The following is a 23,191-nucleotide window of genomic DNA, read 5'->3' as shown; positions in this document are numbered from 1 at the left end:
CATCTAAAAGTGAGGAGTAGAAATAATCGTGAAATAGATAGTTATCAGTTAAATAGACACAAAAATTACACATAAAATAGTGAATATTGAATACCTAACTAAGGAAAGAAAATATTTATCTTGTCGTGTTTTATGCTGAATCACGATAAGAATAATCAGTGAATGTTTTTACATCCGCATCTGCAATAAGGTGGCATTCGCCAAATTAAACGGACATTCGAAGATAATTGGCGGGCCGTTTTTCATAAGAAATCTCAAAATATCGGACCTTCAAACATACTTTACGGGCCGTTTTAGAAAAGATACTTGAGTTGAAAAGCTTATATGTAGGAATGGAAAATAAGAAAAAGCGGAAACCTTTCGACCTGGAGCTTGAGTTAGACTACGATGAGAGAGACATCTTCCAGCGAAGGACGGGAACGCCGAGAACGCCACCACGTATCTCACCAATAGTTATGGGAGGTGAAGAAAGTACCGCAGGAAGAGTGACAGACACGGTGTTGCAGGAAGCCAAGAAAACGATGCAGGAGACTGCAAAAGAGATCCTCAACAGATCGGAAGAAAGAATCGAAAAACTCAGGGATGAGATCAACAGGAGTCTAAGGGGGGAGGAATGTAGGGAAGCAATTGAAGAGAATTGAAGGTGAATAGGGAATGAGAATCAAGCTAGGAGCTTTAATGTGGAGTCCCATCGCCTAACCTCAAGGATCGAGGAAATGGTTGAGACCATTCAGAAGGCCACGACTAGATACTCATCTGGAGAAATCCAGTTCAACAAGGAAGAGCAGAACGCTGTAAGCGGCAGCTTACAATAGATCGTAATGCTTGGAGGGAAGAAATAGTATGTTAGGGGAGAGAGTGAAAGAGCTAGAACAAAGACTGAGTCGCCAAGAGAAAGAAAGGGAAGTCATAACAGCATTGACTATAAGACTAGAGGGAATGGTAGGATGATTTAATGGTATAGGAAGTGAATGGAAAGGGATGAAAAGAGTAGTGGAGGAGATAGAAAGGCATTTGAGAAAAGGACCTATCCAACCTCGGCAGAACACAGTAGCTGAGCAGAAAAAAAGTGAACAGACCTCTATAGGGCAGGTTACGGTAACATCAGTGGAAGGGTCAGGTGGGATGACAACGACTGAAATGGAGACGGATGACGAAATGGAGCAGGGATTCCAGGAGGTCCAGAACCGGCGTAAGATTAGACGTAGGGGCAACAGGGGTAGAAGGACTTATTCTACAGAGTTAGAAAAATCTAGGCAGCCGCAAACAAGGGATGGCTGGAAAACACCACCTCCAGCAAGGGAGGAAATAGTCATCGTTAAGAAAGACCATGAGGATGCAACACCAGCGGCGAGGATAGTTAGGGAGCAGTTAATAAAAGGGGGTTGTATGAACTTCGTTGAGGCCGTGATCAGAAACCGGAGTGGGGCAGTGGTGGTTAAAGGCAGGACAGAAGAGGAGAGTAAAATGATTAGGTCCGTGCTCCAGGAAGATAACAGGGTGAGTGTAAAGGAGGACCAAAAGCCAAATCCACATGTCATGCTCACAGGTGTAGAGAAAGGATATGGGGATGTGGAACTGATCCATCTCCTGTTGGCACAGAACCCCGAACTGGGTGAAGGGCTCACACAGGAAGATGTGGAACAGGTAAAGATAAAAAAGAGGAGAGAATGTAAAGCTAATAAATGGAAAGAGAACGTGATTGTAGAGGTGAATCCGAAACTCTTTCGAAGACTGATGAGTATGGAGGTAGTTAGTATTGATCTCATGAATATTTATATTGAAGAACATAACAGCGTCGCAGTGTGCTACCAATGTTGTCGATTTGGACACACTGCGAAGGCGTGTAGGCAGGAACCGGCGTGCCACAAATGCGGAGGGCAGCATGAGGGGCGAGAATGTAGGGGTGATCGGGGGCTCGGATGCATCAACTGCAAAAAAGCCGGAGTGAATGCGAGTGAGAGGAGGCACTCGGCAATAGACCCGAAGTGCCCGGTGTATATGAGGAGGGTGGAGCTGCAAAAAAGGAAGACGAACTATGTTCTTAGTAATACAAATTAACGTTGGTAAAGGGCGTGAAGCAACAGCATTATTGCGGAAGACCGCGGAGGAGCGGGGAGCCGCAGTGGTATGTGTGCAGGAGCCATGGATAAGAAAACCAAAGTGGGAGGGATGGGTCAGACACGATGGGGGAGATGGGACAAAGGTAAGGACATGGGTTCGTAATACGGTTGAAAGCTTGGCCCTCATGAATGCAAGAAGCATGAACGGGATAGGAATAATTGTAGGGAATGAGAGAAAAAGTATGAGAATCATGAACGTGTATGATGAGCCAGGCGGAAGAAGAAATATCAGAATGGAGGGAATTCGGATGATCTTTGATGAATGGGAAGGACGAAAGATACTGGTTGGGGACGTGAATGCAAAGAATACTGCATGGGGTGGAAACATAACGGACGAGAGAGGAGAGGATCTGTTAGATTGGGTAACCGGAAGGGGTTACACAATCGAGAATATATGTGGTAGTCCCGCCACTTTCCACAGCAATAGAGGCGAGAGTTGGGTTGACCTGACCGTAAGTGGAAACGCGCAGGTCAACGATTGGAAGGTCAGTATGGATGAGACACTGAGTGATCACAGAATGATAAGAGTTCACCGTGATGGGGTTGCCGAAGATGAAAAGAGTGACTGTAACGAACGTAAGAAAGACCAACTGGGAAGTGCTAGAGCAAATGCTCACCGATTACTGCCCAGGAAGGTTACATACAAAAGAAGAGATTGATAGGGAAGCGGAAAAGCTTCAAGGGATACTGAAAGAGGCATGTATGAGACATATACCTAGGAATGAAAGGGTGGTGGACACAGAGAAAGAATTGTAGAAAGTGGAGCTAGAAAGCACACGAAGAAATGTAAGGAGAAGAAGGAGAGAAACACAGAGTACGAGGGAGGAAGGAGAAAGGATGAGACGAATGAACGAGTTCAGTAGAGAGAGGAATAGGTATAAAAGAATGATAGAGAACGCAAGAATCACATGGTTGAGAGAGAGAGAGTGGAGCGGATCCAGGACGAAAATCCCTGGACCGAGCCTATCGATTTCTCAATGATGATAGGGCCAGGGAGATGCCATCGAATGTAGAAAGAGAGGACGGAACCTTCACCGAAGGGAAGAAAGAAACCAGCAGGATACTGATAGAGAAGTACTTCCCAAAGGACGATCCAGGAAGCGATAACCCGGACAGGCGGCGAATAAGAGAGAGAGAGCAGGATGAATGGGGAGAAGAACAGTCAGCCTTCACGGTCGGGGAGCTGCATGCGATAGCAAGACGGTAAGGCCACTGGAGTGGATGGGGTACCTAATAAGGCACTAAGAAAGGTTACAGAATGGAAGGGAGAACATATGACCCAATTATTCAACGCCTGTATGGAGAGAGGGCATTTCCCTGGAGTGTGGAAGCAAACGAAGGTTGTGTGGATACCCAAGAAGGACGGAAAGCCTAGGCCTATCAGCTTACTGACAGGCATGGGACGGATGTTGGACAGGCTTCTAAGCGGTAGGATACAAATCTGGTGCGAGAGGGGGTTGAAGTTCTCTCCTGAGCAATATGGCTTCAAAGAGGGAATTGATACAGTCATGGCAGTAGAGAAAATGGTAGAAAGGATATAAGAGAACAAGAGAACAAGGAGACACAGTCTGGTCGTGGCGTTAGACCTGTCCAACGCCTTTAACACCGCGTGGGCGACAGCAATTCAAGGGGGAATGAGAAAGATGAGAATGCCAGAGAACGTGGGAAGGACATGCATTTCATAGGGGAGAGAACAGTCTCCTATGGAAGAGTCACTGAAACGGTGAACAGAGGCTGCCCACAGGGTTCCAGTCTGGGACCGACCCTATGGCTGATTCTGATGGAGGCATGGTTCGAAAGAATGAAGAATATGAAAGATAGAGAAGGCATTGGAGCGTATGGAGTGTATGTGCAAGCCTACGCGGACGATCAGCTGGTCATCGTCGAAGGCAACTCCGTCAGAAATATAGAGGAAAGGTGGAAGCTGGTATGGAATGAATGCAAAGCATGGGAGACAGAGATGTGGCTGGGGTACAATGAAAGAAAGGCAGAATGCATGTACATACCAGCGAGAAGGGATGAAAGACTACCGGTCATCAAGACAAATGAGTGAGAGCTAGAGATAAGAATGAATGTGAGATACCTCGGAGTTGTGGTGGACACTGGATTGTTATTCATCGACCACCACAAGGAGGTGAGAAAGAAGATGAGTGAATTGGCAGGCAAGTTAAGGAGGTGGACCGAAAAGAATATCAGACTGAGGAGAGAATGTGTGAGAATCATCTACGAAAGGGTAGCAAAACCGGCGATGCTATATGGTGTCCAAGTATGGGGATACAGAGTGTATGACAGCAGAATAAAAAGGCAGTTGAACGCAGCGCAGAGGCCCTTCCTGTTAGCATCAAGCGGTGCTTACAGGGCAACGCCAACGGCGGCGCTCTGTGTGATGACAGAGATTGTACCACTACATGTTGAAACAAAGGCAAGATACACGGAATGGAGCTTGAATGAGATAAGAAAGATTGAAAACAGAGTGAAAGGAGGTGATAGGGTATCCCCATGGATGCAAGGGACATTGCTGGGGGAAGCGGGGGAAAGAAGAATGACTGAGGTGCATGTGGATTCCGCGATAAGCTTAGAAGAAGGGAAAGTAGGAATAGGATGGGCATGGGATGGGCATGAATGGGTCACAGGGAATGAAAGAGCCAACGAACAGAGCAGTGCGAATGAGGCGGAGATGATTGCGATCGAGAAGGTGATGGAGATGTGGAGTATGGAAGAGAACGTCTTGATAGTTAGTGACTCCGCAGTGGCTGTAGAAGGGATTATTGAATTAATAAATAAAAAAAAGGGTCTTCTACCCAGCTGGTTCGTCCTCCCGCATTGTTGTCGCTCTGTGACGGGGATGCGAGAGGGGGGTGAGTCAGGAGAAGTAGGGGTTCCCTTGGTAGTAGTAGCGGTAGATAGAGGGAAGATGCTCAATTGTAAGGCTGTCGGCCAGGACAAGGTGAGAAAAGGCAAATTCATGTACGAGCGGTAGCTTCTGATTGGTCGACTGGGTAATGATGAAAAGAGGTGGAGGTGGTCTGAAGGCTCTGTCCATACATGATGGACGTCTGGCAGAGACGAGGCGTTGACCTCTGTCCATTTCGTGTGAACTGGGCCTTAGGTCCAAAAAACGCCAGAATGGACCTGTTCTGAATTTGAACGTGTTTCACTACTTCTTGAATTTTGGTAATCAGAAATAGAAATCCATTCAATTATTTTCTTTGTGAGAATTACACTGCACGTGAAAAGAGGTTATTAATTTTGTTAGTTATCCGTAAAAGGTACCTATTTGTTGTCGCTTGCCCACGTACTAATAGCTCATATCAAGATCATAAACAACCACCCGATAGCTGCTGCCACTAACGGAAAAATTAGAAACTTTGTTGGTCCTTGACCAAGGTATTTTAATCATTTTCAGTTGGAAATCGACAATGATACTCGAACTGTGAATTTAACTTAGGGATTTTCGTAAACGCTATAAGCGGTTGTAAAACACATGTTTACAGAAACGGATTCGTAATAGTGCTGATTTGGAAGGTTGAGAATTCCGTTTTCTTATCTCTTCGGAGGATATTTATATCCAATAACTTTTTGTACCACCCAGAAAAACCCAATATTATTATACGAACACTCATTTGAGGACAAGGAAATGAGGAAATGACACATGAGATTTCATCCTCTTCCTTGATGGAGCAGCGTAATAGTGCCGTATTACAGTTGGCCCTTTGGAATCGAGGCTAAGTACCGCATAGCGGCATTAAGGACTTTCCTTTTGAGTGAAAATTTAATATATATATATATATATATATATATATATATATATATATATATATATATATATATATATATATATATATATATATATATATATTATTTTTTATATTAATACCTTCACATTTCACATTACCAATATCGTGTCTTCCGGTCAAATTTTTCTTCAGAAATTTCTAACTAGAAAATAAGTTTTTCCCCTCGTTGTGCAGGAGATTGGAAGGGTAGTTTTCTTTTTCCCAAACACCCTGTCCAGTTTTCTCTGTCGTGCACGACCCCCCCTCCGTGGTTACCTATTATTTATTAGTTACGGGTTTCCTTGCACATTGCCAAACCCTGTAGGGAAATATGTCAATATATCCATTTGCCAAATTTTGAGTTTTATTGGGGCATTACTGTATCGTGGATAATTTATAGATTTAGATCTGCTTGCTATTACATTATATAGGGTTAATAGTAAATCTGTTGGCGCCTTCGGAACATAAATCATTTGTATAACTCACCCCTCCTCCCGCTGTCTAAAAGTTAGCTGTGAGCAAATAACCCTATCCTGTTTATATCTAAAATACCCCACATATGAACTAATGATTAAATAAATAAGTAATAAGAAAAAATATTACGTAACAAGGGATTTTGGCGCCCTGACGTGAGGCCGGAAATACATTTTGTTATTCAGGCATAGGTAAATTTCATTTCATTTCATTTGGTAGTGTTAATTAAAGTTCTTTATATATTGTATATATTGTCATTGACATGAGATTTGCTTGCCAAGAAAGATAAGAAAACAAACGAAACAAAAAAAATTATACCTAAAAAATTGTAGGTTCAGTTGACTTTGTGAACAGTAGGTAGTCGTTATCTTTATACATTTTTTATTCTGTTTTCTCCAAGACATGGTATTGGCTTTTTCACATTTGTGTCGATTGCTTTGATTCTTGATGCATTAACGATAATTCCATAGTACGGGAGCATACACTAATTTTGGTGAATTTGTTTATATTCATTTTCGTATTTTGTTTTTGGGAAACTTATATAAAAATGGATTTCTCACGATTGCTCAGAGACGAATTAGTCTATGAATTACATGTAAGAGGGATCACGAAATCTACAAGCGAAACCGTGAAAACCATGCGTATGAAATTAAAAGAGTTGGTAGAAGGGGAGGAATTTGGTTCTGCTGATTGTCATCCTTCATGCAAACTCAATGCTGTGGAGGAATTACAGATTTGTGAGGAAAAAATTCGTTCCTTAGCTGATTATTTAAATTCTCGAGAAAGCATAAAATCAAATAGCCATGATGCTCGCTTTGTAGAGTCGAAGCTCAAGCATTTGTATGCTAGACTGAAGAGAATCAATATCCCGGACAATGATGCAACTTCAGCTCGCATTTTTGAACGATTATGCAAGTTAGAGGAACAATTGGAAGACAAGCTTGTTCTTGGTGCTGGAGTAGTTTCTACAACCTCTTCAGTACCGGTAGTAAATACGGTTTATAAAACGAATTCCAGTCCTGTCTCCACATGGGACATATCTTTTTCTGGCAAACCTAACACTATAAGTGTTAATGCATTTTTAGAACGCGTTTCAGAGTATAAAAAATCACGGCACGTATCAGACCAGGATTTAGTCGATTCTCTGGAAGATATTTTGAGTGATAAAGCTCTCTTGTGGTTTCGATCGGTTAGGGAAAAAATCTATACGTGGGATAAATTTGTGAACGAACTTAAAACTGAATATTTGGGACATGATTATCAAGTCAATCTTTGGGAAGAAATCCGAAATAGGCGACAAAACTCGAACGAAAAAGTTGGTGAATATTTTGCTTGTATGATAAACATATTCAACCGTCTCCCTGTTAATTGTAGTGAAGACGATAAACTTGCCACCTTACAACGGAATATTGGACCGTACTTCATTGAAAAATTAGTTCTGGTTGAAATAAGGAGTGTTGACGAACTCTTGAAAATTTTTTAAAAAATCGAGATTTCACGTGAACTTGCATACAAATCTAAGACGCAAGGTAATGTTTGTCTTTTGAAACCCGACTTAGCATACAATGGTCCACTTGAAAACCCACCTTCGGATCATGAAGTACATGTTGATCAGGCTGAGAGTTCTAATAAATCATGTTGGAATTATAATTCTAATCAACACAAATTTTCTTGGTGTAGGGAACCTAGAACCAGAAAGTTCTGTTTCTGTTGTGGAAAATCAGGTGTAACAAAATATACTTGATCCTGTAATCCAAAAAACGATAAGAGAGGCCAACGTCAAACCGGTCAACGGTATCTAAGTTAAGTATTTCTAAAAAACCGGTTGATGACTCCTGGGAGTCATGGAAATTATTTGTCGGTGAAGAATACCGAAGAGAAAAAGTGAATGCCTTGTTCACTTCGGTTGGTTCGGATCCGAGACCCCGCTTATAGGTCACGATCTATGGTGTTCTTTTCAGAGGTCTTCTAGATTCCGGAGCATCTCGGACTTGTATTGGTAGAGATGGTTGGTATAAACTATCTAAATTTAATTTACTTTTAGAAAAAAATATTCATAGTGTTTCGTTGGCAAATGGGGAAAAATGTGATGTCTTAGGTAAAGTTAATATTCCGATAGAATTGGATTCAAGGGTTAAGTTGATGGAATGTTTAGTCGTGTTAGATTTACAGGATGAAATTATTTTTGGCATAGATTTTTGGAGAGATATGGATATCATCACTTCTTTTAAAAATAATTCATATGAGTTGGGAAAGTCGTGTGATTTTGTTGATCGCCTTTCCTCAACAGATTATTTGAATCCTGATCAAGTCAAAATGATCAATGATTTAGTTCAAGGTTACTTTGATCAAATAGGAAATGGTTTGGGTTGTGCAAAAGGGATCACTCATGTTATTGATACAGGGAACAGTCCTCCCATAAAACAAAGATATTACCCAGTTTTGCCTTATATTCAGAACGTGATAGATAAAGAGATAGACGAGATGTTATCTCTAGGTATTATCGAACCGTCCAAATCTGCATGGTCTAGCCCAGTAGTGATGGTTAAAAAAACCTGATGGAAATTACCGATTTTGTATTGATTTTTGTAAAGTCAATGAAGTAACCCGGCGAGACGCTTACCCCCTCCCTTATGTTAATCACATTTTGGCAAGGTTAAATAATGCGAAATATTTTTCGTCTATCGACATCAAAAGTGTTTATCATCAAATTTTGCTTGAAGAGTCCAGTAAAGACAAAACCGCTCTCACGGTACCAACTCGAGGCTTATATCAATTTACTAGAATGCCATTTGGACTCCATAACAGTCCGGCAACGTGGCAGCGTCTCATAGATACTATTTTGGGGCCTGAATTGGAAGAATTTGTCTTTGTGTATTTAGATGACATTATAATCGCAACTCCCGATTTTTCAAGTCATCTTCAAACTCTTTCACGAGTTTTTGAAAAGCTTTTAAGCGCGGGACTCACTGTTAATCAACAAAAATGTGATTTTCTGAAGTCCGAACTGAAATATTTAGGATATCTAGTTACGAAAGATGGACTTCATACTGATCCTGCAAAAGTCGAGTCAATAGTGAATTATCCAACACCCCGTTGCGTCAAGGATGTCAGACGATTCATCGGCATGGTGTCTTGGTACCGTCGCTTTATTCCGAACTTTTCTTCTCGAATGTCACCTTTAACAAAATTGAGTCGAAAAAATTGTAAATTTGTTTGGTCCAATGATTGCGAGGCTGCTTTTCAGGACATGAAACAGCTCTTGATATCCGCACCCATACTAACATCACCGGATTATACGCGTGAATTCACAATCCAGTGCGATGCGTCACAAACAGGTTTGGAATGCGTGTTGACCCAACATTTTGATGATGGGGAAAGGGTGATCTCCTATGCCAGTCGAACTCTCACTGCTCCCGAGACGAATTTTCAACGACAGAGATTGAGTGTTTAGCCGTCTTATTTGGTATAGACAAATTTCGACCATATATAGAAGGTTCGAAATTCACAGTAGTAACTGATCATGCTTCCCTGAAGTTTTTATTCAATTTGAAAAACCCATCTGGAAGGTTAGCTCCTTGGGCTTTGAAACTCCAAGGTTATGACTTCAAGATAATCCATCGTAGTGGAAAATACCATTTCGTACCGGATGCCCTGTCTAGGATGGTGACACCAGGAATATCTCTGATTGATATCGATCCAGTAAATTGTGGAGATTGGTATCGGAAACTTCGTTCCAATATTTTGACTAGTCCCCAAAAGTTTCCGAAATGGAAGGTGGACAAGAATTTGGTTTACAAGTTTGTCGATACAGGTTATCCATCACCCGATGCTGATTCTGACTGGAAAATCGTTGTCCCCAAAGACCTTCGTCGATCCGTTCTCTTAGAGAATCATGATGACGTGACAGCAGGACATTTGAGCTATTGCAAAACGCGAAAACGTATTTCTAAACTTTATTATTGGCCCGGTATGAGCAGCGATATTTTAAAATACGTGAGGAGTTGTGAGATCTGCAAGGCTCAAAAACCAGAACAAAAGAAGCCTTATGGAGTTATGTCCACTAGAGTAGTATCTCATCCATGAGAAGTAGTTGCCACGGATTTAATAGGTCCTTTACCACTGTAACATAAGAGCAATAGGTTCGTTTTGGTTGTTACAGACCTATTTACCAAATTCACATTGCTTTGTCCTTTGAAGTCGGCTACCGGAGAAGCTTGTGCCCGCTTCATCGAGAAAAATGTATTCATGGTATTTGGAGTCCCTGAAAGATTGATATGCGATAATGGTCGACAGTATGTGTTCAACAAATTTCGGAGGATGTGTGAATCCTATGATTGTAGAATTGTATTCAACGCCCAATATAGCCCTAATGCCAATCCCACCGAAAGGGTGAATCGAGTCTTGAAAACGATGATTAGGAGCTATATCAGTGGTTCACATCGTACATGGGATGAAAAATTGCCAAGTCTGGGATATGCTTTGAGGTCTGCGGTTCATGAGACCACAGGTCATAGTGCCTTTTATCTCAATTTTGGCAGAGAGGTTTATTTGTCAGGTAGGATGTTTAGAAGACATCAGGAATTTCAAGATAACCAGCCTCTAGATTTCGCTTCTAGAGACAAGTTATCAGACCATGTTCGAGAAGTCCAGGAACGAGAAGTCCAGGTTCGATCGAAACTTAAAAAGTCCTATTCTGCGAGTGCAGAGCGCTACAATATGCGTAGACGCCCTTTGACCTTGGCTGTGGGCCAGGAAGTGTGGAAAAAGAATATTCAGCTCTCTGATGCATCTGCTTACTTTCAGGGTAAATTAGCTCCAAAATATGTTGAATGTCGGGTGTTGAAAAAGTTATCGACGAATGTTTATGAACTCGCCAACTTCGAAACAGGCAAATCTTTGGGTTCCTGGCATATAAAAGATATCAAGTTGGGTTGATCAGGAAACTTATCCCTGCAGTAAAGAATATATATATATATATATATATATATATATATATATATATATATATATATATATATATATATATATATTGTTATGATAAGTTTTTTATAAGATTATTCTGTTTTCAAAGTTGAAGATTTTCATATTTTAATTAGTTAAATGTTAAAAGTTTGCATTTATTTTAGTAGTTAAAAGTTAAAAGTTTGTATTTATTTTGATAGTTCGATGTTGGAAGTTTTTCATATTATTATTAATTTGATGTTAAAAGTTCACATATTTTGTTAGTTCAGTGTTGAAAGTTTGTGAAAATCAAAGTTATGCTTACATGTTTAATTTTATTAGAAAGCCAGATACTTTACCTTTATTCAAATTCTTATCTGTATAATTTGGAGTAATGTTCATGCCCAGATCAGGCAAAGTTGTGACTTATCAGTATTAGAGTATTTCAGATCCTTTCCAAACAGCACAACTAACCAGAAACCATCAATCATCGGGATAAATACACTGAAAACAGTAAAGATATTAATACAACATAATAACATACAATAAAACAGATTTACACTACAAATTAATAACAAAAATTCAATTAACACTGACATTAGGAATTTTATCTGAAAAATGGTAAGAACACTCAGTACATGATTTGGATGCAACTAAAGAGTAGCCAATCAGATTGATAAATTTGAAAAGGAGGTGTTAACTCTGAAAAATTATGAATTTTGGATTCAAAATTAGAAAAATTCAAAACAAAATGTGATGAAATGTAATCAAAATTAATCATTATTAGTATTAGTGAAAATTGGGTAACAGAAATCGTAGATATAATATGTGTGAACAGTGAAAAGTGTCAAAATTGAAGAAATTTCAAAATTATTGTCATGAAGAGTAGCAGGCAGGAAAATTTTGTCTGGTTGCCAGGAGTGAATCAATAATCAAGGGGAGAGAAGCTTTTGAATTGTCCAGACGCGAATTTTTTTGAAGAACTGTTAGAAATTAAAAGGGAAAAGAAAGAGAAAAGGCCGTTTTGCATGTTCTTATCAATATAAAACCATCAATAGGAGCCAGAGTATAAATAATAATAACGAGAAAGGATACTTACTGGAGATTTTAGAGTGTCTGGAAGAATTCAAAATTCCAATCAGGGGAAAACCAATCCAGGGAAGCTGTACCAGTTTTGAGGTATTACAATATCATTTATAATTCCCAATCCATAAGAAGAATACATTTTTGAAAATCTTGAACAATTCATAACCTCCAAATCAAATCAAAAGTTTGCCAGTCACAAGGAACTTCCAGTGTGAAAATCACAACTTCTGAATTTTTATTTATCAACAAACTTCATCATTTTATTTACAAGAACTATTATTGGATTTAATATTAGGAAAATTTGAAAAATTCACTGACATTTAGCACAGATATCTTTAGAATCGTTTCCCACGCACGAACCACAGACATCTTAAGTTTTCAAGTAACTAATTTGCCGTTACACGTAAATTTAACTGTACGGAACACAATTCAAAGAATATTTTTGTTTCAAATTTAACATTTACTGGAACATTTCTTAGCATAAGGTATTTTGGCGCAGTTTTAGGGTAATTTAAGTTTGGTTTGACAAAACATTTACACAATTTCACATTCATTATATTTTATTTAACTTTGAGACAAAGTTTTATTTTCAAAAATACAGACATACAAAATTTTATTCATAACACCTTTCCAAGAACTCTACTCTGAGAAAGAGAGCTGCATGAGCTTCGATTGAGCTGAGCAACCTTGAAGAATAGAGGTAAGATTTAGAGGTAAGGACAGGTATCTGCCGGAGCACTAAGAATTTTGATATCACAGAAAATTTTCAAATTATTTGAACTATCAGAATAACAATCAAGAGTCAAATTCATTAAATTATAAATACTCTTCTAATTTTATATTTTTATAACAATATATATATATATATATATATATATATATATATATATATATATATATATATATATATATATATATATTTGAGGAACTTAACCTTTACGTCATCCGTAAAAGGTACCTATTTATTGTCGCTTACCCACGTACTAATAGCTCATATCAAGATCATAAACAATCACCCGATAGCTGCTGCCACTAACGGAAAAATTAGAAACTTTGTTGGTCCTTGACCAAGGTATTTTAATCATTTTCAGTTGGAAATCGACAATGGTACTCAAACTGTGAATTCAACTTAGGGATTGTCGTAAACGCTATAAGCGGTTGTAAATCACATGTTCACAGAAACGGATTCGTAATAGTGCTGATTTGGAAGGTTGAGAATTCCGTTTTCTTATCTCTTCGGAGGATATTTATATCAGTTTTTTTTTCCAATAACTTTTTGTACCACCCAGAAAAACCCAATATTATTATACAAACAGTCATTTGAGGACAAGGAAATGACACATGAGATTTCATCCTCTTCCTTGATGGAGCAGCGTAATAGTGCCGTATTACAGCTGGCCCTTTGGAATCGAGGCTAAGTACCGCATAGCGGCATTAAGGACTTTCCTTTTGAGTGAAAATTCAATATATATATTATTTTTTATATTAATACCTTCACATTTCACATTACCAATATCGTGTCATCCGGTCAAATTTTTCTTCAGAAATTTCTAACTAGAAAATAAGTTTTTCCCCTCGTTGTGCAGGAGATTGGAAGGGTAGTTTTCTTTTTCCCAAACACCCTGTCCAGTTTTCTCTGTCGTGAATGACCCCCCTCCGTGGTTGGCTTTTATTTATTAGTTACGGGTTTCCTTGCACATTGCCAAACCCTGTGTGGAAATATGTCAATATATCCATTTACCAAATTTTGAGTTTTATTGGGGCATTACTGTATCGTGGATAATTTATAGATTTGGATCTGCTTGCTATTACATTATATAGGGTTAATAGTAAATCTGTTGGCGCCCTTGGAACATAAATCATTTGTATAACTCACCCCCCCTCTTGCTGTCTAAAAGCTAGCTGTGAGCAAATAACCCTATCCTGTTTATATCTAAAATACCCCACATATGAACTAATGATTAAATAAATAAGTAATAAGAAAAAAATATTACGTAACAATTTCAATATTGTCAAATATGGAAAATTATCATGAAATAATTCGAATTCATTTAAACGAATACATGAATTGAATGCTGTTCCAACCTCAATTTCAATATTCTTGAACAAAAACGCTTAGTTTTCTATCTTTCAATATTCCAAGTTCATAGACATCAAAATTGATACGATCACAGGATATAGAAATATAGAACAATCTCCAAATACGCAAACTTTGCACATATTGAATACTGAGCATTTTACTTTAATGACTGAAATCGGAATAACAAGTTGCACTTTCTGTGGTAGGTCATTGACTGAATATGAACCAAAAAATTTATGTTTGAAAAAATTTACCTGCTGCTGATTTCATTCAGGATATTCATAACACAAACTATATTACCAACAGATAAGTCACCAAAATTTCGATCATCTGCAAACAGCATCGTTTCGAAACAATTTTTCCGGTAAGCATTTATTATGTGTCTTATCTATTCACGGTCAAATTAATTTCTCTCTGAGAAATAAATGCCAACTTGAGAGAATTATTCTTTGGCTTGAATGCACAGTTGAACCTCGAAGATTATATATCTTGATTAGTTTAGCTGGATCATCTTATAGAGAAAACTCAATCAATTACCCAAATCAATTAATCCTATAAGGTATACCAGTTATCATGTTTTTCTGTGAACACGTTCATTTGTCTTCGCTATGTATCTGATAATTTTTCATAAGGACTTTTCCCCGTCATTGATTCATTGTGGAGACATGAGAATGAAAAGCATAGGTTTTTAGCAAGTATTTTATTCATTTGATAGTATATTATAAAACCATACATATAAAATATCGACATTATTGAGACTGCGTTGAACGGACATTCTTTGGAGCCCCGTTAACATAAAAAGTTAATGGGTCCCCAATGTTTTAACGTGTGATCCCTCAATGTGTACCTCCATGGTAGCAGGTCATTGACCAAATGTGAACCAAAAACTGGATGTTTGAAAAAACTCACGTGCTGCTGATTCCCTCCAGGATATGGCTTCATTGATGGTTATAGAAAATCCTTCGAACAGTGAATTCATCGGAATGAAAAATATGTGGATATCACAAACTCAGCTTTCATTTGGATTTGGACTTTTTCTGTTGTTTTTTCCTTTTATTTGACTGCTGTGGTATCAAAAAATCTGCCATAGTGAACGATGGACAAATTTGAGATTCCCCAGTAGTGGAATCTCCTTCCAGGACGTCAAAATGACCGCCGTTCAGATTTCCAGTGAATCTCAATCTGACAGAGAATGCTGGCGTCTCACCAAACTCCATTAATTCCATCCCATTTCTATAAACCACGATATGCCAGTGATAGAGGAAGGCAGCCGCTGTTATTTCGCAACTCGTACCGTACGAGTTAGACCGCAACATCTCGGAAGAGTAATCAACTCCATTCCGGAACGGCTCTCCATTCGAATTAGTTGCGAAATACTCATATCGACTCCAGTTATCAACCACGTAATCGACAACTTTTCTCCTCACCACCTGCGCAAATTCTTCATTTTCGAACAAAATGTATGAAAAGGCACGGAATAAACAGTTTCCGTCACCTTTCATTTTAATGATTCTATGAGGAACCTGAATGTTGTCTACGAGAATATTCTCCATCTTCACAAAACGATAATAACAAAATCACTTCAAATGATTCTCACTTAAGAATACAGAGACTACTTACATGCCCTAAATAACATGAAACTATGATCAATCAATGATATGTCCACATATTATATACAAAATTTCATTGAATATATTAATGCAGGTAAAATTTCAATTAGGATCAGGTAAATGTAAATCAAATCGGACATCTTCGTACCTGTAGAAAAAATTTGCATTTGAAAAATTGACACTACAACTGGTTAAAACAAAATTAAATCAGACAAAAGTCACTATATCCAAATCTTTGTAGGAATCAACAACTATAAACCAGAAAGTAGAATATGAAAGGATTGAGACTGTAACGGATATTTCGCTCCATTCATATATTCATAATAAAAACTATATCATCATCAGATTATTCACCAAAATTTCGGCCATCTGGAAACTCCCTTATACGAATTAGTAGCCTATGTCAGCCGGATCTGGAAAAAAAACGGAATTGAGTTCGAAGGATTGATGAACTCTCCTGTTTTCCAGCGTTTAGCGAGAACGTTTGATATTTCGTACGTTTTGACCGTTGTTTTCAATTTTCTTTGCATCATTATATCTGTTCAACTATATTTTTACTACTTCTTGAAGTTTGTTATTCAGATATAGAAATCGATTCAATTATTTTCTTTGTGATGATTACACTGCACGTGATGAGAGGTTATTAATTTCAATTTCTCTTATGCTGGTTTCCATTCAGTCATCGATCAATATTAGAGCTACATAAAGATAAGTAACTCATTGAATTGTATATTCAATAAAGTATTTTTGGCTATAATTGTTCTAGGAGAAAATTCTGCATCCTACCTATTTTTAGGTTGGGCGATTAAATTTCTTTAATTATCACGAGATCAAGTCATCCAAAATTTCAGTGATATCATAGAATTTCTTCTTGATAACGAGAATTTGTTATGGAGATATTTTTGTTATATTCCATTTTTTTCACAAAGTTAATTTTTTTCACTAATAGACCTATCGAAAGTAACATAATTATGCTTTGCATTCCCCTTCCATCGATTGAATTATGATATTATTCTCTCTAGCTTGTCTTATTGCACAGTATTCAACCCATAGACTGTATCTCTTGGTTAGTTCAGCTGGTTTATCTTATTGTGAATACTCAATCAATTGATTACCTAAATCAATTCTTCCTGTGAGGTCCACCAGATTCATTTTTTTCTGTCAAAACGTCCATTTGTATTAGCTATTTATCTTCAAACTTCACTATTTAAGACCCCTTTCATCTGGAGTACTGTGTTTATGTGGAACAGATCTATAACTGTAATACACGGAATGCCAATTGAGGTCGAACAGTATGATTCCGTTGTTTAACAATCGAAATCTTCCCACCATAAGGAATCCAGATATATCATATGTTTTAGTATACAATGTTTTTTTCATCATCAGATTGAGATTATCAGATCAGATGAATTTTGAAATATGAGCCGAAAACGGTTGCAATGACGATGGATGGATAACGAATAAACTCATCCAAAACAACGTATTTTCAAATGTCATTTTCGGATACTTCGCTCTCCCATTATCCCCACCACCGAACGTTAACTTCACAGTACGTAACTTCTCGAATAAATATATACGTTTCTCATTGGGATCGCACGTTGAAACGCTACACTTCCGTTAAACCAACATGTTTTTTTTTAAATGATGTATTCCGAGGCACCCTGTACACATTGAGGGATCGCACGTTGAAACGTTACTGCCTCGTTGAACTGTTATGTTTTTTCTTGAATGATGTATTTTGAGACACCTCGTACACATTGAGGGATCGCACGTTGAAACGTTACTGCCTCGTTGAACCGTCATGTTTTTTCCTAAATGATGTATTTTGACGCACCCTGTACAACGTCATGTTTTTTTTTCATTAGTGGTGTATTTTGAGATACCTCGTACACATTGAGGGATCGCACGTAAAAAGTTGAACTGTCATGTTTTCTTTTACGCTGTATTTTTCCCACACACGTTGTTACGGTATCATTTTGTCATTTTTTTTGTTTTGAGGTCGACGACTATTTAAGCCTGAAATGAATACTTCCATGAAGGTTTTGGGATATTTTAATATCTCGTCATTCGTCCACATCTCATTCACTGATAAACAACTATACAAGGATATATTCGAACGCGTTAGTTATATTCGAACCTATATTCGAATCCCCTAAGGATTCTGTGCTCTGTACGGTGAATGGTGTAGTTAGGGTGTTCTGTGACTATGGTTCCATGAATGTCTTGCCGCCGGGATTCAAAATTTTTTGTGGTACTTTTGGTAGCCATTTGCTAATTTTGGAATTTATGTCCAAGCTTCTCGATTTTTCGGAGTAAGATCATCTTTTATGAGAATAGGGAATTGTTTTATTCTTGGCATTTGGATGCTGGTAAAACATTCAACTCACTTGTTGGGTTCAATTTCTTATGGAGAACGGAATCTTACTGATTTGAATCTTGGCTTCTTGGGGCAAAAGTAAACCTATAGACCACACGACACCAAAGGTGAGTTGTATTCATCAACGAGAAAACTCATTTATTCAGAGAATGAGCTTGATCATTCCGTCTAGACGTATCGTTCTAGACATCACTTCCAGTGAACCGTTCCCATCTAATATGAATTATTTCTAGATGCTATTTCCTCGTGATTGGTATTGCTATAAGACTAGACATCTTTGCATGAATGCCTAATACAGCAGTAGCAGTAGTTAGTAGTTACCCGCTGTTGAACTGATCACAATAGTTGTACCGACGGAACACTGCAGACTTAAATTTGGAACTCTAAAACCATTCTTGTTCTTTCAGCTACCTTAAGGGAGACACACACAGATAAGCTTAGTTATTAAGATAGGGACAAAGAACTTAACAGTGGCAAGATTTTTTGATGCTTGATTTATTACCTCAACAAAGATTTATGTTCTTCAAACCTGCCTAAAAGGGAAAAACATATTAGTGTGGGCGTAGGGTATATTCTTTTATGCCTATGTAGATGAATGCATTCCCTCAACCTACTGTAAGCTGGCAATATAGCTATATCTAAGGTAAAGTATAACTTCAAAACAGCAACGACTCATCCTTTTCTTCTTTGGGGAGTCTGGGTTCATTACAGCCCTCTAAGAATTGAAACATTTGTGCTATAGGTGTAATATAATTTATATCTTATAAACTTTTTGGTATTGTTCACGGTAAGAAAGTAATATCTTCTCATATTTGACACTTTGTGGCCTCAGGAGCTCAAGGCTTCCTGTAGGGGGAGTCCTAATAAAAGGTTGATAAAATTTATGAACTGACAGATAAATCAGGGGATTTGTTGACAAGTTTGCAATCAACTGAGAAAGGTGTAGATGTTAGGGAAAGGAATTATAAACATTTCAACTGGATTCGAGTTTGATTCATTTGGTTACCGTTTAGAGTAAATTTCCCGTTTTTGTTTTGTATGCTATATAAGCTCCAGGGTTGATAAAGCGGGTGGCGGTCTACCCTCCATCTTACCCACGCCCTTCTTCACTGTTTAAAAGCTGGCGGCTTACCCTGGGAGCTATGCTCTTTCTCTAATCCCTAGTAGCCACCCTCACGCCAAGTTGTGGAACGACGAAGAATCGTTTACAAATTGACTTAATCAGTCAACGATAAATACAAGGCGTGAGACGTAATTATTTTTTCTTCAATGATGTATTTTGAGACACCTTATACACATTGAGGGACTTAACGTGAATCGTTGAACTGTCATGTTTTTTTTTCCTCAAATATTGTATTTTTCCCACACACATCATGTTTTTTATTGACGTATTTTGAGACACCCTGTACACATTGAGGGACCGCACGTTCTGAGAATGTTTTGGTAGGATTTTTGGGTTTTATGATAGGTACCAAACGACGTATTTCAAATTTTGATACACTCTGTATATATGCACAATTATATTTCGTGGAATTTTCAATACAATTTTCACCACACTATGACAATATTTCCAACATGTGCGGTATTATTTCTCCAAACTGAAACTAACTTTCCAAATGTAATGACACGAAGAGAAAAATTGATGAATCAACCGCAAACGTCTTATGATGTCGATATATTTTGAGGTAATGATATTAAATATCGAATGAATAGTCACGAAGAAAATTATTTTCATTGTATTCCGAAAGCTTTGGAACCGTTTCTGAAGAGTTATCAATGAACACCAAATGAATTTCTTAATACCAGTTAAAGATCTTGACCTCCCTCAATATTTATAAACATTAAAATGCTGAAGTTGTAATTTTGCTCCAGGTCAGCGAATTACGACAAAATGCTTGATGTGCATTCATGCAACTCTATTTAAACATAGTTTTATATTGAGTTTTATTTTGATGACTATGAACTTGGAATAATGAAAGATGGAATTGTGAATACTAAGTGTTTTTGTTTCAGAATATCGAAGTTGAGGTTGAAACATCTTTCAATTCATATATTTACTTGAATGGATTTGAATTATTCCATGACGATTTTTCATATTTATCTGTATCGTTACTTTGTTATGTTTACATGTTCAAGATTTCATCTCACTCCTTGTTATAATGGACTCGTGACCATACCTAACGACATTGATTCGTCATACAAATGAAACTCAGGTTATCTACGCATAATGGACGCGTCCGGTATCTATATCAAAGGATGCTATTTTGAATGGGAATTTCGAAAAAACTAACACGAAATGAATTTCTAAATATCGTAATTGAAAATGAATGTCCAATATCAATCATCTACAATCATTTCCCGAATAAAATGAATAAAATTCAAGATATAAAATACAGCTTTTGGTAAAACGACTCAATGAATCAGAATTTAAATTGACAGACAAACTCATTTTCTTCATTTTCAAAATGTCCTATGTATGTGGGTTGTTTTTTGTCCATCTCGTATTTTTCAACATGATGTTTATTCATCACTATAAACCCTCGTATATAACTTTTCGTTATTGCATATTTTAGACAACTTTGCCTGCATAAGATAAGTTTTTATTTTCAAACAGAGATGTGTGTGACATGCATTTTATTCATTTTGATAGTATATTATAAAGCCATTTTTATAAAATATCAACGTTATTGAGACTGCAGCTGAACGAATTTCCTTTGGAATGATCCATACAGAACGGAGTGTTTTTCTTAGATTTTAAAACACACCACCATGAATCTTCAAAGTCTTTCAAATTCAGTACGGTTGTGTATATACTGAATAGGTGCAGACTGTCATCCATAAAGGCTTTTTATTCGATTATCACGCACATAAATGATATCAACATTTCGTAGATATTCCTGCTATCCAGTAGATGAGGTTCCACGAAGCCTGAAGAATAGTTCAAAACAAGAATGATTTTTTCCGCATACACAACACCTTTTCTATCGTTTTTGCTCAAGGAGGAAAATACTTTCGGCGGTAGAAGCAAAAAAGTGTTACATTGATTACCGATCTTGATGGCAATCTCCTTGGGGTGAAAATGTTGCTCAACAACAAATCTCTGGATATCGACGAATGCTAGTCTCATAGTGTGCAACTATAGGCTGAAAAAATGAAAACTGCTGAAATTTGACACTGGTTCTGGAAAGGTTTCTTAGGTGGTTTTAGCTGCTGTTGAGATGACTCTGAACTGATACTGCACACGTTGATATAGTGTTTTGAAATAAATTCGATTCTCATTATAAACATACACCAAAGAAGAATAATATTCAAGAGTGGAAGTGATGTTTTCATGAAGTAATTGCTACACTTTCAATTAAAATAAAAATCAACTGTCATTCAAAACAAGGAATTTAAAACACATTCTGCACGTATTAAACGAAGGAATGAAAATATGAATGGGAATAATTGAGTCGAACAAAAAAGATTGTATACAACCACAAATTTTTTGCATATTAAGCGGAGAAGAAATGGTTAACAATACTCACCTTAATTTCGTACAAATTCAAATGATATATATAAATATATATGTATATATATATATATATATATATATATATATATATATATATATATATATATATATATATATATATATATATATATATATATATATATATATATTATAATAATTTTTATTCAAACTGATATTTTTTTCACCTTCAAGCGAATTAAAACTCTAACGTGGTAATCAAAAGAATCACAAACATAAAATGAAAAATTCAATTGTTGTTGAAGAGGTGATTTTAATAATGTTTCTTCTTCTACTTCTCTTTGAAGTTTTGAAAAATGTTTATTAAATCTATTCAAAGGCAGAATAGAATAAATTGAAAGTTTTACCTCTAGAATGTTATTGTGAGAGCGACAACACTTTGTCTTTAGAATCATTTAAAAGTCGAATGAGAAAAAGTGGGGAAGTTCAGAATATATATATATATATATATATATATATATATATATATATATATATATATATATATATATATATACAGGGCCCTGTAACAGTGGCGCGGTGTTCCATATCTCTATATAGGAAGCAGATAGGAATCTAATTTTCTATAATATTACCTTATTGCTCGAGCTCGACAAAATAAAAATATTGGCGGTCACACAGAGTGTTCGATTTTGTCTGGGCGGATCCCAACTGTGTCTTTTTAAATGGCAACCTATATTTTTTTATCGCTTTTTCGGTTTCTTCATAGAAAATAAAATAAACTTTATGTATATCTGCACTTCGAAAATATTGATGGTTTTCGAGATATCTAGCATGACAGGTTTTTTTTTCCAATATTCGTCACTCAGAATATTTGAAATTATAAAGTGGTGCCAAGTCCAGTTGAAATTTTTTTTGGTCGAATATTCTACATTGGTAACTCTCTCAAACGATATATCTGAAATCGACCTGTGATATACAGGGTATGAAAAACCGCTTGCTAAATATTGTAAATGAAAATTTGCAAAATCTTCCTTATATTAAATGGAACACCCTGTATATTATTGATCCATAAGAAGCGCCAACAAAACCTCTACAAATTTCATCAAGTATTCCCTATGGCTAAGTTCAATAGGTTTTCTTAAATGAGCATTTCTTTCGAAAAATGGTAATTTTTTCAAAGCGAAATCCATTTGACGACTGATAAGAATATACAAAAAATACCCTTTCCTTAAAATATCGCCCATTC

General features: G+C 37.1%; 1 protein-coding gene across 1 annotated transcript; it reads right to left on the bottom strand.

Annotated features, from left to right (window-relative positions):
- Positions 1–15,499: 15,499 nt before the first annotated feature.
- Positions 15,500–16,036, bottom strand: LOC141486170 (uncharacterized). Its single transcript, XM_074183888.1, has one exon. It carries the CDS (start codon positions 16,034–16,036, stop codon positions 15,500–15,502), a length of 537 nt encoding a protein of 178 aa, XP_074039989.1.
- Positions 16,037–23,191: the final 7,155 nt, after the last annotated feature.

This window comes from Leptinotarsa decemlineata, unplaced genomic scaffold, assembly GCF_025532065.1.
Source record: "Leptinotarsa decemlineata unplaced genomic scaffold, Ldec_3_MD MMD2_tig00026347_RagTag_RagTag, whole genome shotgun sequence".
Classification (NCBI taxonomy): domain Eukaryota; kingdom Metazoa; phylum Arthropoda; class Insecta; order Coleoptera; family Chrysomelidae; genus Leptinotarsa; species Leptinotarsa decemlineata.
This window is presented reverse-complemented; position numbering and strand designations above follow the sequence as displayed.